Source organism: Rattus norvegicus, chromosome 18 (assembly GCF_021556685.1).
Source record: "Rattus norvegicus strain SHRSP/BbbUtx chromosome 18, alternate assembly SHRSP_T2T, whole genome shotgun sequence".
Classification (NCBI taxonomy): Eukaryota; Metazoa; Chordata; class Mammalia; order Rodentia; family Muridae; genus Rattus; species Rattus norvegicus.
The window spans coordinates 1796051-1820090 of record NC_141551.1 but is presented as its reverse complement, the minus strand read 5'-3'; the positions used below and the strand labels follow the sequence as shown (position 1 = coordinate 1820090).

At 42.5% G+C, this 24040-nt stretch overlaps 1 protein-coding gene across 3 annotated transcripts in view; it reads right to left on the bottom strand.

Annotated features, from left to right (window-relative positions):
* Positions 1-24040, bottom strand: part of Greb1l (GREB1 like retinoic acid receptor coactivator) — a 236711-nt gene that overhangs the window by 41567 nt on the left and 171104 nt on the right. For all 3 annotated transcript variants that reach the window (XM_087593268.1, NM_001432470.1, XM_087593267.1), the window contains 6 exon segments: positions 20870-21196; positions 19371-19499; positions 18682-18816; positions 14864-15061; positions 3516-3696; positions 2374-2566 (listed from right to left, as the gene is read on the bottom strand). In XM_087593268.1, coding sequence (XP_087449394.1) covers positions 2374-2566; positions 3516-3696; positions 14864-15061; positions 18682-18816; positions 19371-19499; positions 20870-21196 — 1163 coding nt within the window.

Genomic DNA, 24040 nt, shown 5'->3' with positions numbered 1-24040 from the left:
TTACATTCTTATCAATTGGTTGTTAAGTTTATTGTGTGGATGTATTGTGGATTGAGAATTTAACATATAAAACTGATTTTTGGGTTACAGTTTGTTGAGTTGGGAGTTTATATTTTAACCACCAGGGGGTGGTTGCTGGGAGTGTGGGCAGAGTCCACGGCAGGGAGCCATGATAGGCCAGCTACTGCTGGACTTCTGGAGCCCTGATTTTACTGAGTAGCTGGAACCAGAGAGTTCTAGCAGAGAACTGCCGGGAGAGATACTAACCAGAGATAAATTAGCACTAGTTCCAATAGCCTGTTGGAGCCAGAACTGTCGACCACCAGAGTATGCGTGGGAGCCGGTTCCACTGCTTTTTTATTTTTTACTGCAACATACTGTAATTATACATACTTGGGGCATTCAGGTACATATTTGTGGTATGTCAATACATGTATATAATGTATTCTGATAACATGAGAGTACGTGGCACAGTTATCACTTCAGACCTACATCTCTTTGTGTTGAGAACACAATATTTTCTTAGGTGTTTTGAAATAGTCAATTAATTATTTTCATTCCTAGCTCTCTTGTTGCACTACAGAACAGGGGAAGTTCTTCCTCTTGTCTAACTGCACTGTGTACCTATTAGTCATTCTCTCTATGGCCTTCCCAACATCTATATGTTTAGTTCCTGCTAACCACGACTCTACCCTCTATCTCTTTAAGGTGTTCTTTTCAGCTCCCAGGTATAAGTGAGAGCACAGTGTTTGATTTTCTGTGCCTGATAATTTTACTCTATACAATGTTTTCTTGCCTCATCCAGTGCAAATGGCAGAGTTGCATTCATGCTTTTGTGGAACAATATTCCATTGTCTGTGTGTGCTCTGTTCAATACTCGGTAGACAGCTGCAAAACTGCGTGCTGTTTTCTGTGTGCTGCAATGAGGTCACAAGTCAGGAGTCTCAATGTGCTGACTTCCAGCCCTCGGCAAAGCCACCCTCCAGTGAAACTGCAGAATCTCAGGACCACACAGTATCACTAGGTTCAAGATACTTTTCCTTTGTATCTGTTCAACCGGCAATCCCACTTTTCATACAATGAGGCCACAGGCTCAGCCTGTATTTGGCAGGGCAAGATGGTGGCAGGGCTCCACAGTCAGTGTTGGATGTGGTTGGCACCAAAACTACAGTAAAGCCACAACTTGACATAGTCTTGGTGTGATGTGGACACAATGCTAGTGTTTTCACACCAAGGGTACTGCTGAAGGCTCACGGTCTCAGCCTTCCAGCAGTGTGAAATAACATGTCTGCACTTTCTGACTTAAACACACTTATTTTTCAGTACCCAAAGCATTTAATATCTTTACACAAGAGATCCACAATACAATAGCTAAGGTCTATCATTTTTATGAAAAATTTCTATGATAATATATGTACCATACAGCTTATAGGCTGTAGAAAATATTGTTAGATATTAGGGACTAGAACTAAACCAGAAAGAACCATCTGAGGGGTTGAGGATTTGGCTCAGTGGTAGAGCACTTGCCTAGCAAGCACAAGGCCCTGGGCTCGGTCCTTAGCTCTGGAAAAAAAAACTGATATACACAGTATTGAGAAGACTACCCCCCAGCACACGGTCCTACTGACGGTGCCAGTCCTGTCATACTGGTTTCAACCAGAACATGAAGAACCCACCAAAACAGAAACTCCACTTGTATGAAGGGGAGGCTAATTATCATGGACACAGGTCGTACTCTTAGTCTACCCAAGCAAACAAGACATCCAGGCTTGGGTAAAGTGAGTCACTTTTTTCTTCTTCGGTGTAAGGACTGAATTGGGAGCCCTTGATATGCAGGGGCTCTATGGATGGGCCAGCACCCTAGCACTTTGAAATTAATTATTTAAAGTCACACAGATAATTCAGAGCATCAATGATGCTCTGGTATGATATCACTTGCTCATTTGTTTGGAAATAGGGCAACACTCTGTACACAACCCAGGCTGACCCTGAACTTGTGGTCTCCCTGGGGTACAGGGAAACTCCTACATCTAGACATTAGAATCTATATAGTACTGTTAGGTCCTTATCTACACCATGCATACGTTCCTAAAGACTCGCTCGCTGCCCAATGAGCTTTCTGTAGTTCACCATTTCCCAGGCGTCAGTGCCATAATACTTGCAATTATCAGAACTCGGAAGAATGGGGTGAGGTGGTTAGGGCCAGAAAGGGCAAAAGAGCAAGATCCCATTTCAAAAAACTATGATCCTATGAAGAATGTTGGTGAAAGGTCTTAGCACATGTTTTAGCTGTGTTTTACCAAGCCATGGCCATGTTTAGTTCCAGGTTCTGCCTCCCGGGGAACTGCAAATGGCTGCAGGTAGAAGACTCACCGTGGTGTCCAGTTGTATCCAGTGGACCTCATTGCTGGAGCTGATTCGAGACTGCTGGGTTTGTAGTGTGTATGGGAAGGAGCTCACCTGGAGCACCAGGAGGTTGAAAGCTTCTAGAACTTCTCTGCAATTAATAACCCGATCAGCTAATCCGTGGGTTGGCTCACCATGTGACAGAGAGCCTGAGATCACACTGTAAAACAGTAAAAGTTTTGTCAGTGCTCCTTCACCCAGCTGACTGGATACAGAAGCAGGGCAACGTGGGGATAACATCGTACTTATTTTATTTGAGAGGGGCAGATACAATCAGAATGTGATCTGGAGTTGGGTGTGGTACAACACCTGTAATTAGGAAGCACCTGAGAAGCTGAGGCAGGCAAGATTAAGAGTTCAAGGCCACCTTGGGCTATATAATAAAATCTTGTCTCATAAAACATACGATTTGAAAGACAAAAAACCTTATTCTTATTTATATTCTTATTTTTATATTACCCCTTCCAGACAGAAGTTGGGGGTTCTTCCCTTCCTGGCTTTTCAATTTGATCCTAAGCTACTGAGTGTGAACTCAGTCATGCAGCTCACAGCAGCTCATCTGAGTTGGATTGTTTTACTGTGAAAGCTTCCAGTCCTGCAAAGACCTGCACCCACAGTCGCCTCCTTCCCACCTCAGCCTGTGAGGAGGGATGGGAACAGGGGTGAGAGGAGGCCTTCCCTTCCCCCATAGCCCAGAAAATCACACCACTAAAGTTTTCAGTTATGTTTAGTGTGAGTATGCTAGGCTATCATGCAAGCTCAAAACCACATATGTGTGTGTGTGTGTGTGTGTGTGTGTGTGTGTGGTCCCAGGAGCTAACATGGTAGAAGACAGAACTAATTCCTACAGGTGTCCTCTCACACCTATGTGTGCATGAGCGCCACATGAATGTACATGCATAAAATAAATCAATAACGACAAAAATGAAAATCGACATAAATTGGGCAGAAGAGTTTCAGGGGCAAGGAATGGTTGGGAATAAGTTACCTATGGGAAGACACTGAATGCTAGGGTATCAGCGCCTTTACACCATGACCTAAAGGATTTCCTTAGGTAACAGTTACCGCTGTGGAAGAAATAAGGGGTCTGCTCCCACTGAAGCAATCACCTCGTTAGCTCCACATGGGAGTTATCATGAACCAGCACGAACAGTGTGTATGGGTTCTGCTTCACCCTCCTCATGAAAACTTCAAACTTGCTTTGAATCTCATTGTCCAGGCGGACAACATATTTCTCTGCTCTCTGATGAGCCGTCCCATTTTCCTCCAGACCCAGGTCTACAAGGACACCTGCCAAGAAGAAAAAAGTTTCTCTTTTTACACATTTTGTGTAAACACACACACACACGCACACACACACGCACACATGTGTGCACTCAGTGTTTTGACCAATACTGGGCACACAGAGGTTTAGAGAGAAAATCTTTTATTCTTTCTCATATTCTGCTGAGTTTAGAGGAGGAAATGCCAGATTTCCCTTTCTTTTAAACATTCCATCCCATGTCTTTGGCCTGATCTAAAGAACAAGAAATACATTTCTGCTGCTTTGGGTTTTGCGACAGGGTTTCAGGGGCCGACACTGCCTTCCACGATTAGACAATGAAGCTCAGAGACCTACACCACCACACCCAGCTTACAGAACAGACCCAAAGAATGCTCTGATTCTTGGAGTAAAGACTGTGGAACGCCTAAGACCCATTTTATTTGGGTCCTTTTTGTAGGTAAAGTGCTAATGTCTACCTTAGGCTGCTAGGAAAAAACCAGCTTTGGTTTGCAGATATTGAATAAGTTAATAAAACATAAAATCCTTATTTTTCTAAATTTAGTACAGAAAAGGAAAACACAAGACCACGGCTTTACATATGCCAGGCAAGCACTTTCCCACTGAATTGCATTGCCAGATCCTATGGAAAACATTTTTATACAGGGACACACATACACAGAGCATGGGAGGCCTTCAGTGAATGTTAGGTTTATTTTCTAATTAATAAAACAAACAGAATTACCCATGATTACTGTATTCTCGGGAAATTAGAAATTGTATGACTTTAGCATGTTTGTGGCTCTGTGTATAAGTGAGTTTGACATACAAACATCCAGGTGTGTGAAGCCGTTGGTCACAGCCCAGCGTTCTGTGAAATGAAGTTATGAGTTACACTGATTTAATTTTACCCTTTTAACAAAATGACACCAACCAGCTGACAACCACATGCTGTTAGCATCTACAAACTACAATAACAGCCTTAAGTGAAATAGGAAGCAAAAGTGGAAAATGTTTTATTTTATGAAAGTTCATCATACCAGAAAAGGAAAACATAAAACTAATCTTTTTTTTTTTTTTTTAAGATTTATTTATTTAATGTATGTGAGTACACTGTCGCTGTCTTCAGAGACACCAGAAGAGGGCATCGGATCCCATTACAGATGGTTGTGAGCCACCATGTGGTTGCTGGGATTTGAACTCAGGACCTCTGGAAGAGCAGTCAGTGCTCTTAACCACTGAGCCATCTCTCCAGCCCCATAAAACTAATCTTAATTCAAGATTTTTTATTTTGAGACAGGGTAACCCCGGTTGACCTGGAACTCACAGAAGTCTGTCTGCCTTTGCTTGCTGAGGGGTGGGATTAAGGGCATGAGTTTTAAATTTGTTTTCTTGTTTGATTTTTATTTATATGCATGCGGACCTGTATGTGGCTGCATGCATGTGAGTGCTGTGCCTATGGAGACAAGAGGAGGCACTCGCTCTCTTAGAACTTGAGCTACAATATGGGTTGTGGCGATTGAATCCTGGGGTCTTTAGTAAGATCAGCCAATGTTCCTAACCTCTGGGCCATTCCTCTTGCTCCCAAGGAGCCTTTTCTTGGAGATTATTTTCCATTTTACCTGAAAGTAGTCATGTTTTATTGTTACTGTTTCCAAAGGACACTAAGCAACAGGTTGGCACTGTGAAGTCTTTTGAGGTAGATGACCATGGTACTCACTCAGCACTCAGTAACTATTACTGGTCATTGACTTTATGTCAGGTAGTCATCAGAGGTCTGCCAGGTCTGAACATACAGGGAGGAGAGAGACAAGGCCCTAGTGGCATGGAGGAGACACTGTCATAACGGAAGCAGGTCCTGTGAGAGTACAGGAAGGCAGCAGAAGAGGGGTTCCAAGAGCTTATTCTTGTCTGAAAAGGGGAAAAGAGTCAGGCCACCTGGAAATGAGTCTCTAGCAAACAAACAGCGGCAGCTGCTACAGCATCTTAGTAAGAAAGCGAAACATGTTCAACACCAGTAATCGAAGGGGAAATGCGAGTTACATCCACAACAAAATATACAAAAAACAGTAAGAAAGAAGTAGGCGGAGAAAACAACATGTCTCTACAAAATCCACAAACACACACAGAAAAGCTCTGAAGTAACCAAACTAAAAAGATGGTTCCATAACTACAGGTGTATGAGTGCAAAGTAGGTAGGAAGAATAGTAGGGGGATGCACACTTTTCTGAACACATCTCTAATACATGGTTTTGGCTTCTAGAGCCTCAGAGAGCAGCGAATTTCGAAAGCCAAACCTCAGGGAGTCAGAATGGTGACAAATGAACTCTCATTCAAGGAAGCGGACCTGCAAAGGTGAAGACATTAAATGAAGCACACCACCATTGGCTGCAAAGTGTACATTTGAGGACAAAACCTTTAGTCACCAAAGCATTTCTCACAGAGACATGGGATATAATCAAGTCAACAGTCCAAGAGAAAGTGCACTCGGTAAGTGTGATTTCTTCCTGTGAGGCAGGGAAGTAACACACAAGGAGAAGGGAAAGGACAGGATGAATTTTGGAGTGCTTTTGGAATTGGGGGTCTCAGTATGAACTCATTATTTAAATGTATACAGAGAAGCAGAGAGGATATATATGCATGTATGGATTGACACACACACTTACACTTCCTGGATGTCTACCTGTGTGTCTAAGATGACACTGAAGTAGCAGTGAGGACACCAGCACCCAGATCTGGGCTTCTGGACACCTTCTTCAGTAAAAGACTTAAAGCTTTCTGCACATAAGAAGCTAATTTCAGGACAAATTCAAAACCTAACCAACCAATCTGGGAGCTAGGGAAGCAGCAGGACTACACCCAACCACAAATGTACTAATTACAATTCAACATTTATCTGTAGCCATTTTGTTCTTAAGAAGGTAGACGTTGAGAATCAAGATTTATCTGAATGAGGGCTGGAGAGATGGCCCAGCAGCTAAGAGCACTGGGTGTTTTTCCAGAGGTCCTAAGATCAATTCCCAGCAAACACATGGAGGCTCTCGACCATCTGTAACTGTAGTCCTATATGAATCTACTGCCTTCTTTAGTGTGCAGATGTACATGCAGACAAAACACCCATATTCATAAATAAGTAAACCTTAACAAGTCATCTGAACTAATTCTTTTGCTGTGCTGCTACGTCACCAACACAACATGTAATTTGGTGAATTTATTTGTTTGTATGAACTTTTGTCTGCTGTTCTCCATGTAATTAAAAATTATATCACATTGTGAATGTACAGAAGGAAAACTGTGTTTAAAACATTTGAGCTAGGGCTGGAGAGATGGCTCAGTGGTTAAAAGCACTGACTGCTCTTCCAGAGGTCCTGAGTTCAATTCCCAGCAACCACATGGTGGCTCACTTCTGGTGTGTCTGAAGACAGCTACAGCATATTCTTATACGTTGAATAAGTAATAATTTTTTACAAAGTTTGAGTTAATTTAGATAGGCATATGCCTTTAATTCCCACTAAGGGAAGGTAGAGGAAGGCAGATCTCCCCATGAGTTTGAGCCCAGCCTGGTATACATATCAAGTCAGGGCTACAAAGAGAGACCCTGTCTTTAAAAAGATTGCTTGAATTAATTCTTTTTCGAGGTGTGATTGTATTATCTATATTACTTGTAGTTTGGTTGGTCTGTATATGCTTATATTCAATTTTGTCCACATTCATCATTTTAATTGTTTTTTAAATATGTAAATAATAAAAAATGAGACATGGAAGCAGAAGGATGTTTGGGATGAGGCAGAGGCCTGTGACGGGGAAAGGCAGTACGGAGTACACGTGATCAGAGTACATGTCATAAACACATATGGAAAGCTAATGCAACCTGCTCTTCTGTGAGCAAGTAAGTGCTAGGTCTGTAAACTGTTTTAAGCCGAATCCTTCTGTACTTAGCTCTTCGATCTTGTAAACAGAAACACTGTCACTAGTTCTTGCTTTAGCTCTCATGTTTTGTCTCCCAAAATAAACAGATGCTTAGAAGCTGGAAATGTTCATAAGTGATCACAAATGGCTGCTCCGAGAAAAGTCACCTTTATTGGGGTCTGATTTCTTAACAGTTTAAGTTGTCTACAGAAGTTCTACTGGGTTAAATAAAATTTCATTTCCAGAAAGTCATGACCAAGTCTGTCATAGTTTATTAAGTCCACAATAAAAAGTAAAGAGCAGGACCCACCCAGGATAGAAGTGTGAGGACCACCTGGGATGCCTATAGAGGTCCAAGGACTCTGTCTTAGAGCTGCCTAAATAAAGCACCTTGTTTGGGCATTAGTGGGAACTTAGGAGGTGTCAGAATTCTTTCGAGACAAGTTTCCACTCAAAAGTTCTAGAAGGGCAGTAGCAAGGAACCTCTGTCTTTTCTAAATGACATCCATCTCTCTGGGAGCTGACATGGGCGGTACCCTAGTCATGGGTATCCTTAAAGACCGACTCTAAACATCTTGAGTGAGGAATCCTAGACATCTGAAGGTGCCTAGAGGCTGCATCACAGGGATTTGTGTCTCCACTTTTCTGTACTGGAAAATGCGGAATCCAGATGTGTTGAAGGAAAGCTTTAATATTAAGTTAGGGTCCTCTTTGTGGAAGAAGAGAAAAAAATTATTACTGTCAGGCAAAGTGTTTATCATGTGGAGCTAGAAGGAAAATGGAGCCGGGACATATGCTAGCTGTCTACAGGTACCACAGACCAAGCACTGCCATCAGAATCCATGGCCGGAATCAGTTTGAGACGTTACTGATCCTATGCCTCTCAGATGCCCAGGTATTCAGAAGAGCTAGGACTGTGCCAGTGCAGCACTCTGCTATTTGGAGAAAATAATACATTCTGGTATACATCCTTTCTCTTGATTGTTTTTCAGCAACAATTTTCTCTTTTTTTAATATCTAATTTTTATTCCTTACCTCTCCCATCAAAGAGATATCAAGTAAACAAAGGACAACAAGACAAAACAAAACTTTCCGTTTAGCCATTCACCTTCTTTGTGGATCAGACAGATTTCTGCAAAGCTTCGCTATGAAAACAAACGATCAAAAACTAATTCCTAACGAGATGAAAGTCAGGCTGGGAATATAGCTCAGGATAGAGCTCCTGACTAGCATTCATGAAGTTCCATGCCTCTCCAACCCCCAAACCCTGACACCATATGACACATGAAAATCAAAAGAATATTAAATCATTAAAACATTCTCAGTGTTTAAAGTTCCCATAATGCCTTTTGTCAGGATTTCTCTTGCTATGATAAAGCACCTCGAGGAGCAGCTTGGGGCCCAAAGGGTTTATTTTGGCTTACACCTCTATATCATAGTCCATCACTCATGGAAGTCATGGGAGGGACCTGGAGGTGGGACTAAAGCTGAGGCCATGGAGGGGTGCTGCTAACTAGCTTGTTGCTATGGCTTGCTGAGCCTGCTTTCTTATACCGCCCAGAGCCAGCAGTTCACAGTGAACTGGGCCCTCCTACATCAATTACTAATCAAGAAAATGCACAACAGGCCGATCTAGGGGGCATTATCTCAACTGAGATAGCCTGTTTCCAGATGCTGCCAACACGTAATTCCTTTACCCCCGTAGTCTCTCTTTGGAGATAACAAGACATAAACAAACAAGTAAAACCCAAACTGAAAACGTTGACTAAAATCCTGTTAGTTGCATTTAGAGTTCATCGAATTTGTAGTCTCTTTTGTCTGGGTAGCCCTAACCTGCCTCCCTTCTGTCCTCTCACTGAGGAGAATTATTTAATTTGTATTGGAGAATCTATGAAAACATGCACTACAGGGTTCTTGGGGTTGCAGGGGGGAGAGCCCATGGCCTGAAGAACAACAGCATTCTAGATACACAAATGGCATTTAACTCTACAGTCTTGTCTGCTTGTACACTCAAGGCTTCTACTCTTGGCCAATGGTAATTTCTCAAATGTGTTTCCAATGACCTAATTGGACTTTTCAAGAGGAATTCTAAACTTTACTTGTTATCTTTTCCTTTCAAAAATACAATTTCACTTAACGAATCAATTTAACAAACTTTTATAAAATTCTGGTTTAGCAAATATTTATCAAGTGTCTAGCAATGGCAAATATTTATCAAGTGTCTAGCAATGGCTAGATAGTTGTGTTCCTTGACTGTTTCACTTCAAGGATGAAGAGAAAGCTCTGGAAGCACCCTCATGGCTGGGGAACCTCAGGGGTACATCTGAATAGCAAGGATAGAAGAAAACCTGGGAAGGTTCTGGAAGACCTTCAGGGATTCTGCTGAGGGCTGAGAGTCAGATAGCGGGATGTTACAGAGGGGGTGAGGAAGTGAAGGGATGGGAGAAGCCAGCACAGCCTTCCTGGTTTGGCAATTGGAAGAGGGAGTTGGGCAGGACCGTCTTGTCTTTGGTGGTGGGTAGACTCAATGGACGGATGGAATGAGAACCAGGTGGAAGGGGAGGAACCAGCAGTGAGGTGGAGTGGCTGGGCTGAGGGGCCACCCTCTCTCAAACAGATGACAGGCAAGGAGACAGGTGAGTGAACATGTTTCTATTTGGAGACCAGATGATTTTAATCTGAAGTTTTTGAGCTTGTTTCCTCTTAGGGTAAGGAAGAAAAGGACAGATGCAGCATTTGGTAGGAGGAAAGGTTGAGGCCAGAGACCTCTGAGACAGGCCTTGCAAGTACCAGGGAGGAAAGTGGAGAGAGATCTCACCATAAAATGAAATAATTGATTATGAGCCCTCTACTTACAGCAGCCAGCACTTTAGTATGTGGCAAAGGAATTTGAAGTCTGCATTTGGGCACCACTGAGTCTGTGGCTCCAGCATCTAGCAGGGGCATGGGTGTGTTGTTTGCAGGTGGCTGCAGAGGGGGAGGGGCTACAAGGAACCAAAGGCTCCCAAAGTACAGTACTGTCCAGGTCACACACCTAGAGTAGAGCGGACATGTTCATTTCTGCGTGCCCAGGGGACTCTCCAGTGTGTGCCTCTTGTTTCTAGGTCAGAGTCACTTCCCAAGACTTTCGGTCTCTGAGATACTTGTAACTATCTAGTAGGTGATATATATTTTTCTGATGAAGTTTTAAGTGATCAATGAGGCAAAGAAAAGTTGATAAGACAGAGAAGGTATGTTTTAGAAATGAACATCTTTCTTATACCACTTGGGTTAGCCCCTGCAGTGGGACCTATTTCTGAAAGCTTCTTTGTGCCTTTTTGGACCAGGTGATTTACTTGTTGCCAACTAATAGCTCAGGCTTCTTCATAGCCATGTACGACCACTGGATTAGTGTCACTGGCCTTATCAGTATAAAACTTCCTTGGAGGCTACCACTACACCCACTCCCATCTGCTGGACAGGTCACCTGCACAAACCAGGGAGCTCTGACCAAGCACAGTCACTGATGTAGACCCGTCCACCTTGAATTTAGAATGCTTGCATTTTTATTGTGCTAGTGTTCGGACTGACAGAACTTGGGGTGTCCTCAATTGTCAGAATTTCAGATTACTGGGAGAACTTGAAAAGTCTCGACCCATTTCTTTTCTCTTTTCACTTTTGGATTTCTTTGTATTATTTTCTTTTTTTCCCTCCCTTTTCTCTGACCTTCCTCCATCCCCTCTTTCCTTAACTAGAATGCTAGTCAAGAGACCTCATGCTTCACCCAGTGCTGGGTCTACAACAATGCAAGGGTTCTACTTCCTTCTGCTTTCAGCCACACAGAGTTGTGAAGGACACGCCCTTCCTGAGTGTTCTGACCTTTCTTCCTGTCTGGCACTCTCTCCACTGGGCTGGCTGCTGGAATGCTCTCTTTCAGGAACTAGGCAGCTGGAATCAGGAAGAAGACAAACCGACATAGTTCTTCCTCCCTCCACCCTGCCTTGTGTCCTTTGCCCTTCATTCAGACACAAGGAACACACCTTGCTTGCGGCCAGACCTGAGAGGCCCCATGAGGCTTTAGGCATTCAATAATGAAAAGCCGGTTTCTCTGAGAGTCTGTCATCTGTGGCCCAGGCAAATGCAGCTCTCCATTTTCATGGTGGAATGGGAGGAAAGTGAGTCTGACAATTTCTGGGGAACATTTTGTTTTAATGAGTAATTTCTTACTCTGTCCCAGAAAACTTCTCTTTACTTACACACACACACACACACACACACACACACACACACACACACACACCCCACACACACACACACTTTCCTATACTTTCCTATAAACCAGTATGTGTTACAAAAATATGAGTGTACTTAAAAATATGATGACACATTTTGGTATAGTTATAATAAGAAATACTGTGCACTCATTAAGAATGTTGCTTATAAAAGCTTTTCCTATGCACACTGCACATCGACATTAAGGACAGATGCAGGAAGGAGGCACAACACTAGGCAGTAAGAAGTGCTAACAACAGCATTTTTATAGTTATAACCTTGAGAGTGAAATTACAAATGTTTAATTTTGTGGGAATTGAAACCAGAGTCTCAAGCAAACTAACTTGTACCTTATTGCTAAACCATAACATCTGTGCACAAATGTTTATACTTTTCCACTCTATTACTTTCATTTTTCAGAATAATACCACAGGGCCAGAGAGATGGCTCAGAGGTAAAAATGCTTGGTGTCCTGAGTTTGATCCCTCGACCTCACAGTGGAAAGAGACTTCCAAAAGTTGTTTTTTGACTTATACATATGCTCCATGTTATACTCTAAAACACACACATGCACACATGCACACACATGTACACACTACACATGCCACAATCATGTTTTTTTTTAAAAACTAATTTATTTATTTTATGAATATGAGTACACTGTAGCTGTCTTCAGACACACCAGAAGAGGGCATCAGATCCCATTACAGATGGTTGTGAGCCACCATGTGGTTGCTGGGAATTGAACTCAGGACCTCTGGAAGAGCAGTCCGTGCTCTTAAACACTGAGCCATCTCTCCAGCACATGTTTTTTCTTATAATTAAAAAAGAATGTTACTATTAAGTATATAAAGTGATTACTACTATAATAATTTTATCTGCATTAATTTTTATCTGCATTTTAAAAGATTTCCTGGAAGGCTTTATAAGTTTAACTGACATCGCCTATGAATGTAGAATCCATAAGTTAAAGTTTTAGAACTTTGAATTTATTAAATTTTGTTTTCAAATATAATGAAAATAAAATTCTTTAAATTTTTGTGCCAAAGTTAGGAGAGAACAATATCAAAATTGTAATTTGCCACTGGGTGGTGGTGGCACATGTGTTTGGGAGGCAAACAAATCTCTGAGTTTGAGGCCAGGACTACACAGAGAAACCCTGTATCAAAAAACTAAACAAAAACCCAAACAATAGCAACAACAAAAACGTAATTTGCCTTGAGTTTCCAAATCTGCCTATAACACTACCCCTTGCCCTCATTATAAGCCTATCTAACTGGTCAGGTTTTCATATCTTTCTGAAGAATGGTGATCTTAAAACATGTGAAAATATAAAATAAAACCAAACCCCTGAGCTCAGAGAGGAGGACAGGTAGGCCCTTCACAGAGAAAGGAAAGCGCAGTCCCTGAGAGGTTGCTCCAGGGAAAGGCTCTGCACACGGAGCTCACTCGGAACAGGTGCTATGACATGCTTGCTGAAGCAGGACTTGGGATATCAGATCACAAACCAAGGGAGGCTGCAAATGCCAGATGGTGTAAGTGAACCGCCGACAAAAGGAGGCCCTCCCTCCGCACATGGAAGAGAAAATCTATGATTAATAATAGGTCAGATTACTTGGCACTCCTGAAACCCACCCATTGCCCACGGTGGAGAGGAGAGAAGACACAGCTGAGGGAGCCCCGCATTCATGCTGGCCTCCGTGAAAGCCTCAGGGAGGCTTTTGTCCTCTTCCTGCTCATTTCCAAAAGGTCACTGCCTAGCGTGGCTTTCAGAGACTTACAGGCAGGTCACTCTGAGGCCTCCTAAGACCATGAAGAATACTTCCCAGGAGTCAGACAGGTGAACACCTACTGTTAGCTCATTTGGGAAGAGTTCAGAACACACAGAGTGTGTTCCTCTGACCAGCAGACCTAGGAGCTTGGACAAAATACAGTCTGGGGACTCCCTAGACTACTGAGGGAAACCTGCATTTAAAAAGATACCCTGGAAGTCTATATAAAGTTTATAGACACTGTCTATAGGTGTGGAATCTATAAGCTACATTCTTAGAAATCTGAATTCATTAAATTTTCTGTTTTCAAATATAATTCTTTAATGTGACAAGAAGATCCATCCTCCATCTAAAATCTGTGTCTTTACCCCAGGTAAGATAACCAGAGGGAATTTGATACTTAAATTTTTCTTTTTAAACCTGGTTTATGCCAGGCAGTGGCAATGCACACCTTTAATCCTAGCACTTGGGAGGCAGAGGCAGACAGACCTCTGAGTTCAAGGCCAGCCTGGTCTACAAAACAAGTGTCAGAACAGCCAGGGCCACACAGAGAAGAAACCTGTCTCAAAGAACCAAAAACCAACCAACCAAACAACCAAAAACCAACCAACCAGCCAGACAAACAAACAACCAGTAAAAATCTTGTTTACATGAAAACCAGCATTTTCTTAGCTATTCCAATTTCCTAAACTCTATATAGCTTTTAATACATTCTAAGCAAATCTTATTTCCACAAAGAGATTACATTTACCACTGACATGAAGAGATTACATTTCCAACAGACTTGTAAAATCTTTACTTTCTACCATTTCCGTGTGGGAAATGGATTTGAATTTGGTCTCTGTTCTTGGAAATAATTTTAACTTGGCTTCTTGCTGCTGATATGGAAGGTGGTGTCTGTGTTGAAAATGTCTGAGAACTCTGAGAAATGACCTGCCTGAACCTAGGAAGAATTCAAGAGGTTTTGACCCAGCATTTTGGACAGGCTAGACTTCCCTGGACAGTGAATGACCAGATTGTAGTCCCACGCATGACATCACAGACTTACAGCATCTGGCAAACACATGAATCAAATTTAGTCCTGGGAAAAAGGTTTAGGGCAAAGCTTACAGATAAATTAAATATCCATTCAAATGTTTTTGAGATTTTTACTATTGAAGAATGTTTCAAATGTCTTTTAAATGTTTGGACTAAGTGAGAGGAAGGGATAAAGGGGCTCCAGGACTGGAACTGAATAGAAACTCATAGAAAAGTTCACCCTCACCTGATTGTCGAACACGCTGGAGAGTTTGCTGGACTAGAACCTCTGACCTTGGGACGATGATGATGAAGTCCACTTTGCTAAAGTGGCCGAGGTCCAGGCTCTGGCTGCCGCTGTCTGCGATCGCACACACCTGGGATAAGAGTCTTCTGGCAACTGTGAGCTGTGCTTGATAAATCTGGAAGGTTTCGTTATCTATATCTAAAATTAAGAAAAGTTATAAGAGTATTGATTCAGTTCTTTGGCAAATGCTATGAATCCATATGGAGACACAAAACACAAGGGAAATCAATGTTTCACAAATAAGAGTCTCACTTGCTATTCTCATTTGATTTATGGATTTGCCTACCTCCCCCTAAAATCTGTCTGAAAAGATACGCTCGAAAATGGGATACGACAGTTTTACAAGCAAACTACTTAAAAACCTAAGGGGGCTGTTTGACAACCCTTTTGCTCCTAGTGGAAACAGACTATACTGTCACAGCTGGACAGGACTTAGCTGCAGAAAGGGGGTACTCAACTCTTTAGGCCTCTCAGCATTGCCCAGGCCCATCTAGGGAGGGAGTCAATGCCGTAGCTATAATAGTGTAGGATTCCTTTTATTTTTTTTCTGGATGATACCAAAGTACACATTCCTTTTTCATCAGCAAGTCAGCCTCAGCGGGACAGGAAATCCCCTATGACTAGACAACACAGGCTAGAGACACAACCTTCACTTTTCTTCCTAGTAGCTTTTGGCTCGGCCAGCAATTGTGACCAGTGCTGACATCAGGACTACCCAAAGAGACCTACCTGCCGTATGACACAGGCAGCTGGCCTCTCAGTAGGTGATGTACTGCAATCATTGTCCAGAGACTCTAAGCATACCAGTAACCCTTTCTTACCTGTGTCCATCAAGCTATCAATCCCTGTACACACCCCCTCTCCCCACAGACAACAAAACGCTTGGGCAGGCAGCTGCCATGCCTCTTAAAAGGGTTGTGTCCTACCAGGGACACATGTTGGCAGTTTGACTGAAACACAATCTCAAGGGCTTGATCGACCAGTGCTAATGAAAGCTGTCTAAACTCAACTGAGGTGTAGCTGAGGCATCCAGTACTCACAATACTCTAGCTACTCTGGACACAGAGGGCTTCTTGCCAGCAGAAAGGACTGACTGACAGAACTTGATGCTGTGAGTTTGATCTGGGAGAAGAGCTCAGCAGTAGGGCACACCTCTAGATGTGTATGTAAGGCCTGAGTTTGATTCCCAGGGCCAGAAAAGACAAAGTAATGACAGGGCAAAGAATTTTTAAGTTTTTAAAAATTATGCATACGAGTGTTTTGCTCGCATATATGGTTGTGTACCATCCTCATGCCTAGTGCCCAAGGCGGCCAGAAGAGCACACCGGATCCTCTGGAACTGGTACTATAGACATTTGTAAGTGACCATGTGGTTGCTGGAAACTGAACTGGGTCCTCTGGAAGAGCAGCCAGTGCTCTTAACCAGTGAGCCATCTCTCCAGCCCCTCTGTAATTTTCTACACGCCCCTCCCCCATTGTGGAAGAGGTTGAAGACATGTCTCAGCAGTGAAGAGAAAACATTGCTTCTGCAGAAGAACAGAGTTTGATTTGCAGCACCCATGTCTACACCTTGGAGGATCCAACACTGTCTTCTGATCCCCGTGGGCATATGAACCTACCTAGCACACATTCATACAAACACACACATACACATAAGTAAAAAGTAAACCAATGAAACAAACCAGTCTTCCAACATACATACATAGGTTATTAGTTCCTCAGTTCATAGGCTGACTGGGAACTAAATGTCTATGTAGATTTGTATGTATAATTTAACTTAGCAAACTCTGAAGTTTGATGGAATATAAAACAACATTTATTCAAGCAGTATTTTTTGTAAATTTTTTAATTATAAGTTTTAGAGTTGGCGTATGTGTGTGTCTGTGTGCATGTGCCTGTGTGCCATAGCATATATGTGGAGGTGATAAGACAGCCCTGGGGTTTGAAATCAGGTCATTAGGCTTGGTGGTAGTTGTTTTTACCCATGGGGCCATCTTGCTGGTTTCAAGCAACATTTATTTTATTTTTTTATTTATTCATTTAGATCTTTTGAGACAGGCTATCACCATGTAGCCCTGGCTGTCCTGGAATTCACTATGTAAACCAGACTGGCCTTGAACACACAAAGAGATTGGTCTGCCTCTGCCTCTGCCTCTGGGATTAAAGGTATGCAGCACCATGCTTTGCTGACATTTCTTTTTTTTTTTTTTTTTTTTTGGTTATTTTTTTCGGAGCTGGGGACCAAACCCAGGGCCTTGCGCTTCCTAGGCAAGCACTCTACCACTGAGCTAAATCTCCAACCCCCTGACATTTCTTTTTAAATTAAAAAATATTTTTTTTAAAAAAATGTGTCTACTGTTTTGGTAGCACACATGTGTCTGGTTTTCTCAGAAGCCAGAGGAGGCACTGGATCCCCCGGACTGGAGTCACAGATAGTTGTGAGGTCCTGTGTGGTTCTGAAGTAAAACCCCAGTACTCTGAAAATCAGCTGGGCCCTTAAGTCCTGAGCTGTTTCTCCAGTTCCTTCAAGCAACATTTTGTTTGTTTGTTTGGTTTTTGTTTTTTCGAGGCAGAGTTTCACGGTTTCTCTGTGTAGCCTCGGTTGTCCTGGAACTTACTCTATAGACCAGGCTTGCCTTGAACTTGCAGCTGGGATTAAAGAAACACTACCACTACCCTGCTTTTAAACAACCTTTCTTAAACAGGGAGCCAAGGATGTACTTAGAGAGCTATATGTATTCTGAGAATTAAGAAATATTTAGTTAATTAGCTAATTATTATTACAATGTATGCATAATGTGGTGGTATGTGTGATTGCATGTGTAGAGATCAGAGGAGTTGGTCCTCTCCTTCACCTTTATGTGGGTTCTAGGATCTAACTCAGATCCCTGGCTTGGGCTGCCAAATTTGCTGAGCAAATTCTAAACTTATTAACAATTCAAAATAGTTCATATAAACTCATTTAGATGTCTGAATAAATGACTGCTGTATTTCCAAGTACTGCCTGGAAGTCAAGACACTTTGCAACCCATATTCCTATTTGTTTTGACAAGGAGGTGAGATCTGTTTCCTCTTCCCTGGCCACTGCCCACCATGTGGCTCCGACTTACAGGGCTGATGATGTGTAGGTAACATTGTTTTTCTCTGCTGTCTGGAAGACCTCACACTCCCTGAGCCTGAAGTTTTACAAGTAAGGGGAAGAAGTGAGAGATATAGTCCTGCACAACTTGCGGTCTGGATGCTTCCTGAAGTTCTCTGAAGCTCCCCACAAGCACAGCAATTCTCTGCATACAACTAAGGAATAAATACAGAGTCCAGCCAGTGGTGCCTGTCATCCCAGAACTTTGGATGTGGAGGCCAGAAAGACTAGACTCAGTTTGGTCTAATAAAATCTTTTCTCAGCTCTCTCTCTCTCTCTCTCTCTCTCTCTCTCTCTCTCTCTCTCTCTCAAATAAAACTGAGGATCCCTAAAATCATTCCTGAAAAAAGAGGAACTTCTTCCTGAGGCTAAAAAATAACCAACCTCCAGAAGCAACTGAACACGAATCTCTCAGGGAAATAACTCTTACAAAGGAGAAGGTCGCACACCAAAGTACTGTCAATCAGAACTCAATTTATCCTGTAGACAACAACAAAAAGCCTGCTGTAGTCTATGTCTTGAGGGCTCTTAAAAACCCTGAGTTGTTTTTTTTTTTTCTTAAGCTTCTACAGTATCTGCTCCAAGGGCCCACCCTTCCCTCAGCCTCAGTCCACATTACCCAGGTTTTGTGTGGGAATCATAGCAGCAGCCTCCTGAGGGGACATACACTCGTTAAGGTCACCATTGAAAGGGGTGACCACACTGTCTCCTCTTCTTTGTTGCATTTTTTCTAGCAGCTTGTCCAGGTCATCACCTACATCAAAATAAGGTGAATTTAAGAAGATAGTAATGAGAAGATGGTTCCTATCAGCATCTAAATTAGGCACCTGGGCTGGGTTCTCGTTAAATTTAAGCTGACCTGGAATTATGTCAGAGTTCCTACATGAGCATTTCTGTTGTGGCATCTGTACAGGAAGAGCTTTTCTAGATTATATCAACCTTTGTGTGTGCATGCTAACAACCAGCACGCCTCCAACACGGGCTCTCTTTTGGCTGGCTTTATATACAATAGCAGGCAGAACACACTGTTCTGGTTCTCTCTGACAGGAAAAAATTTAGATCCAGGGAGAGAAAGAAAATAGCCCAAGCAGCAAAGTTACCATTGAGTTGAGGCTTTAATCCTAGCATCCTTGTTACTTCCTCTAGACCTCACAAGCTGCCTGTGGTGTTAGTCACCAGGAGTAAGGATTAAACCACTCCTAAGCAAAGCTCTGCTAGAAAACTTAAGCACCACCTTCCTGACAGGCTAAGCTTCAGACACTCATGCAACTAGGGCTGGCAGGGTGGCCCGGTCTTACAACCACTCACCTAATGACGTTGTTTTGAAATGTGATGCCAGGAAGCTGACCTTTCCTGTGATGAGCTCATAACTAATTTCTTTCAAAAATTCACTTGTGGTAAGCATGCTCTCTGCCAGGGCCCGGGACTGATGTTGACCTGAGGGACAGAGAACAAAGCAGTCATATCACTGGAACCAATGCTTGCTGCAACACTGATTATGACAGACTGAGTGGGAGACCACAGAAGTCTAAAACTGCAGGGACTTCAGAAGGTTAAGAAGGTTGAAAGATGCATAATTTGAAGATTGTCTATAGCAACAGAAGCAGCAGCAGCAGCAACAACACAATCTTTGCTGCCAGGTAATTGAGAGGAAAACTGTGTAGTTTGTTCGTAAGTATAAAAACATAGACATGCAAGTATTTAAAGGCTAGAGAAGTCTGCAGAAAACAATGTATTTACATGATTGTTATAAGTACTTACCTTAAAAACTTAAATTTATACAGAATTACTATTAAAATTAAAAATATTAATGATCACAGCCAGGAACAGCTTTCTAAAACCCTGACACAGAGGTGGGCAGACAGTTTGGCCAATGCATGTTTCAGAGTAATGCTGGATTTGATATTTTTGGTAGGAAGCAGCGAGAGCTTCAGTGAGAGCTTCCATTCAGTGCCGAGAGGAGGAATCACAGTCTGAGTGCTGGTGACTGTGAGGCACAACCCTCTGAGAGGTAGCACAGAGCACATTTAGTCAATGCTCTACTCTATGAAGGTTTCCTAGGTGTTGTAGAGTAGGCCCTTCAAATATATCTGCCCAACATGGGTGCTTTATCATGTGACAGAATGGTTAAGACTTGCAAAACCTTTACAATGAACTTGTTTTTATTCTATGCGCAATGCGCGCGCACGCGCGCGTGTGTGTCTATTTGTGTGTCTATGTATGTGCCACAGTGTGTGTGTGTGTGTGTCTATGTATGTGCCACAGTGTGTGTGTCTATGTATGTGCCACAGTGTGTGTGTGTGTGTCTATGTATGTGCCACAGTGTGTGTGTGTGTGTGTGTGTGTGTGTGTGTGTGTCTATGTATGTGCCACAGTGCATACAGGACCCTGAAAATTGGAATAGGGTGTTGGATCCCTCAGGACTGGAGCTATAGACAGTTATGAACAGCCATGTGGATGTTGGGAATTAAACCCAGGTCTCCTGCAAGAGCAGCTAATGCTTTTAACTGCAGAGCCATCTTTCCAGTCCCAACACTTGAAAATCTTTTAAGAACAGAGGTTACATGTGATGAGAGTATCTGCTTTAAAAGAATGTCTTCAGAGTCAGGTGCCGGGGCACCAGCCGCACAGAGGACTTTGATTTGAGAAAGAAAGTTAAAATCGGGAGAGAAACCCAAACCACAACCATTAACCAGAGAATAATTATGTGGATACTGGAAATACCCAGTTGTTATTTTTCAAATACAGATGGCGGAATGAATGCATTAAACAAGTGATAAGACAAACAAAGCCCCAAAGCCACTCACCTAACACCACCACACAAAACTCATTTCCTCTGATTTGTGAGGCACAAATTACCACAGCGTAATCCGGCAGCCTCTGACAGTGTCTCATTTCACTGAGCAGCCTCAGTGTCTCCGAAATGCCTTCTGCTAGAGAGTTCTGGGTCACAATCACATGAACCAGGTCCTGAGACACACTGGCAGCTAACCTAGCAAGCCAGGGGAGCTGTGCCGGTGACACTGGTGTACAAGGATCACCCATCGGCAGGGCTCGCTCTCTCACAGAGAATTCCTGCATAGCCTTCAGCATGATCTGCTCAAATTCTTCCCTGAGAGGTATCTGGTCAGGACCTATATTAATGAGAATTACAGTTAGGACTTAGACAATCTGAGAAGACAAAACACACAGCACCTAGCATCCCACAGTTCTCTAAGCCCATCACACTCCAGCTAGCAGATAAGCACTGTGTCTTACGGGGGTCCCAAGTCACGGCTCATACTAATCACCACTGCGAATTTCCCTTTCACTTCTCTCTGGCCTCAATTTTTAGAGCTCTAGCTCTGTTCCCCTGTACTCTTTCAAGGAGGATTTGCAAGGACACAAGACCCATTCTGTTGCATGCCCTGAGAAACAATCACTTTCAAACCTTGGCATTATGGATTCTGATGATTAATAAATGAGAAAACACACTGGTGTGTAATCAATTTTGGGTTCTATTCATTTCTCATTTTATGCATGGATACTTTCAAAGTATTTTAATGGATTGTCTCCATTTAATTTGACACTGTCCACAGGGAAATGAGTCATTTTTTCATTTCCATTTACATGTTTCACATTGCCTAACTCTCCCCAGGCGGAGAATGCTGGGTCATCTCATTCTCTCATGCACTTTGGCTTGTCAAATATGACATTTGGCCTCTTTTCCCAGCCGTAGCTGAGTAAGCTTATACTGATGACCTGTGGCCCCTGGAATTAGAGGGACTTTCTTTTTTATTCTTTTAGAAACTTAACCAATTTTTACAACAAAATCAGCAAGCATCCAATTGGCACAAATTAACTAAGATTCTACCTTTAGTTTAAACTAAAACCTAGGGGATATATTGACTTGCCCCCACCCAAAGCAGGATGGGGTGGGGAGGGGGATCAGAGACTTGAAACTCAAGGGCTCCTGTTAGCAGGAACAGACTCTTTAGTATCTGTGATCTGAGGCTAAGCACTGGCTTTAGAACCCCAGATACAGCACAAACATAAGGCTACGATCTGTCTGGAAGGAGGGAACACAGAGAGTCAGAAACCATTCCTCGCTCTGATGCAGTTAAGTGGTCTCCTGGCCCTGCTTAAAGACAAGTGGGATTATACAAAATATACCACAGTCTAAAAATAAGTAATTTACATTGGAGAAGCAACTTTTCCAGAACTAGTTGAGGGTCAGGAAAAGAAAATGGGAACCTCGAAGAGAGGTGCTTGTTTTCTATACATAGAAACAAGAAGAAAACAGTAATGCTTACAGTACATTTGCTTCTGGAGTTAGAGCATAGCCTGGTACTATCATGAGTGAGGCGGGCTCTGGGTTTGATCCCTAGGTCTCCACACACCTAGCCTAAAATGTTGGTTTCTTGTGTCCTTCTTGACCCTGCCTCATGCTAGGTGGAAGTGAACCGTGGGACTTTTGGCTTTAAAGATCAGCTGGGAGTCATTCAACTCTGATTTCCATTAACCTTTAACAAACTAGAATCATGGTGCGCAGCCATGGCATTCATACTGTGTAGTGAATTCAGAGTGGCTGAATTTGAACTAAAATCTGAAGGAAGGTGGTCCTTTCTATAGCCCTCTTCCACCAGAGCACATGACAAACGAAAAGCAGGCCTGGCCTCCTTTCCCTAGTGTCATCCATTCAAAACCTGAAAGGCTCAGAGGCCTATTTTATAGATGCACGAGGGCTAAGGCAGATCAGGAGCCAGCGACACATTCTCTTGGGATACACAATGAATCCGTGCAAAGGCACCCGGGAGAAAATAAAGTGGTATAACTTGTTTCCAGCATCCTTTGTTATCTTAAAATTCATTTGTAAAGTTTTGATTGAATAACTGTTAGGAAAAAATGAGGGGGATCCACTTCAGATGAAAGATGATCTCTCACAGCAATATATGCGTCCCCTTCTCTGTTTCTACTACTTTCCATCCTGGCTGGATTCTAGGAGCCTTTTCTCCACCTCTTCCGAGCTCAATAATGGTAATTTTCCCTTTGAGAGTTATACCCCAGAGCATCGGCTCTGATGGCTTCTTAGATGGAGCCACCATAAGAGGAAGAAATGTTTCCGACAGCCCGGAGGCCCATCTGAATGTGCTGATTCCATTATGTACTTCAAAGGGCTTTTTAACTTGTGAAATAACACAAAAAAATTTAAGTGACTGTTACAGGAAGGCTCTTTCTTTCTGAAGAATCTTGCTTTTCTTTCCCCCTGTTAGTTCTTGGGGATACAAAGTATTAAGGCGGTCATTTTAGAAGTTTGGATATTTTTTAATGTCTATAATCTATGCATGTGTGAAAATATTTTTCTGCCTCTTAAACTTTTAGGGATAGAATACATTTTTTTTTCAAGAACACCAGAATTTGTTGGAGGACAGAGGAGTATAAACCTAGGTGAAAGGAAGGAAGGGAGGGAAGGAGGAAGGGAGGGAAGGAGGAAGAGAGGGAAGGAGGAAGGGAGGGAAGGAGGAAGGGAGGGAGGAAGGACAGGTATTTATGCTAAATACCAGCAGAACTAATAACTGGAAGTAAAATTATGGAGAGAATTGATCCTAAAGAGAAAAAAAGAATCTTGTTTAATTAAATCAAATTCTCTAAGAGGCTTTAATAACTGGAAGGAAGATGTTATATTTTTGTCTTATGGTTTATTTAACTCACTAGGACCATGGTTTCTCTGAGGATGTGATCAGACTGCTTCGCTTGACTAGAAGTGCTGCTCTACATAGCACCGTCTTCCCTGATTTAGGGAGCATCCAGAGGTGCACTGTCTTAGAAGGCAGCCCACTGTCCAGAGTATGTAGCAATTAAATTTATGATATCAAATGAGCCAGAACGAGGTAGTTTAAATAACTTTATTATTTACCAACAAGTAAGATTTTCAAGTTACAGGTTTATTATGAAGACAGGTTTCATGGGAAAATTGGCTTTAAAAACAAACCCCTGTC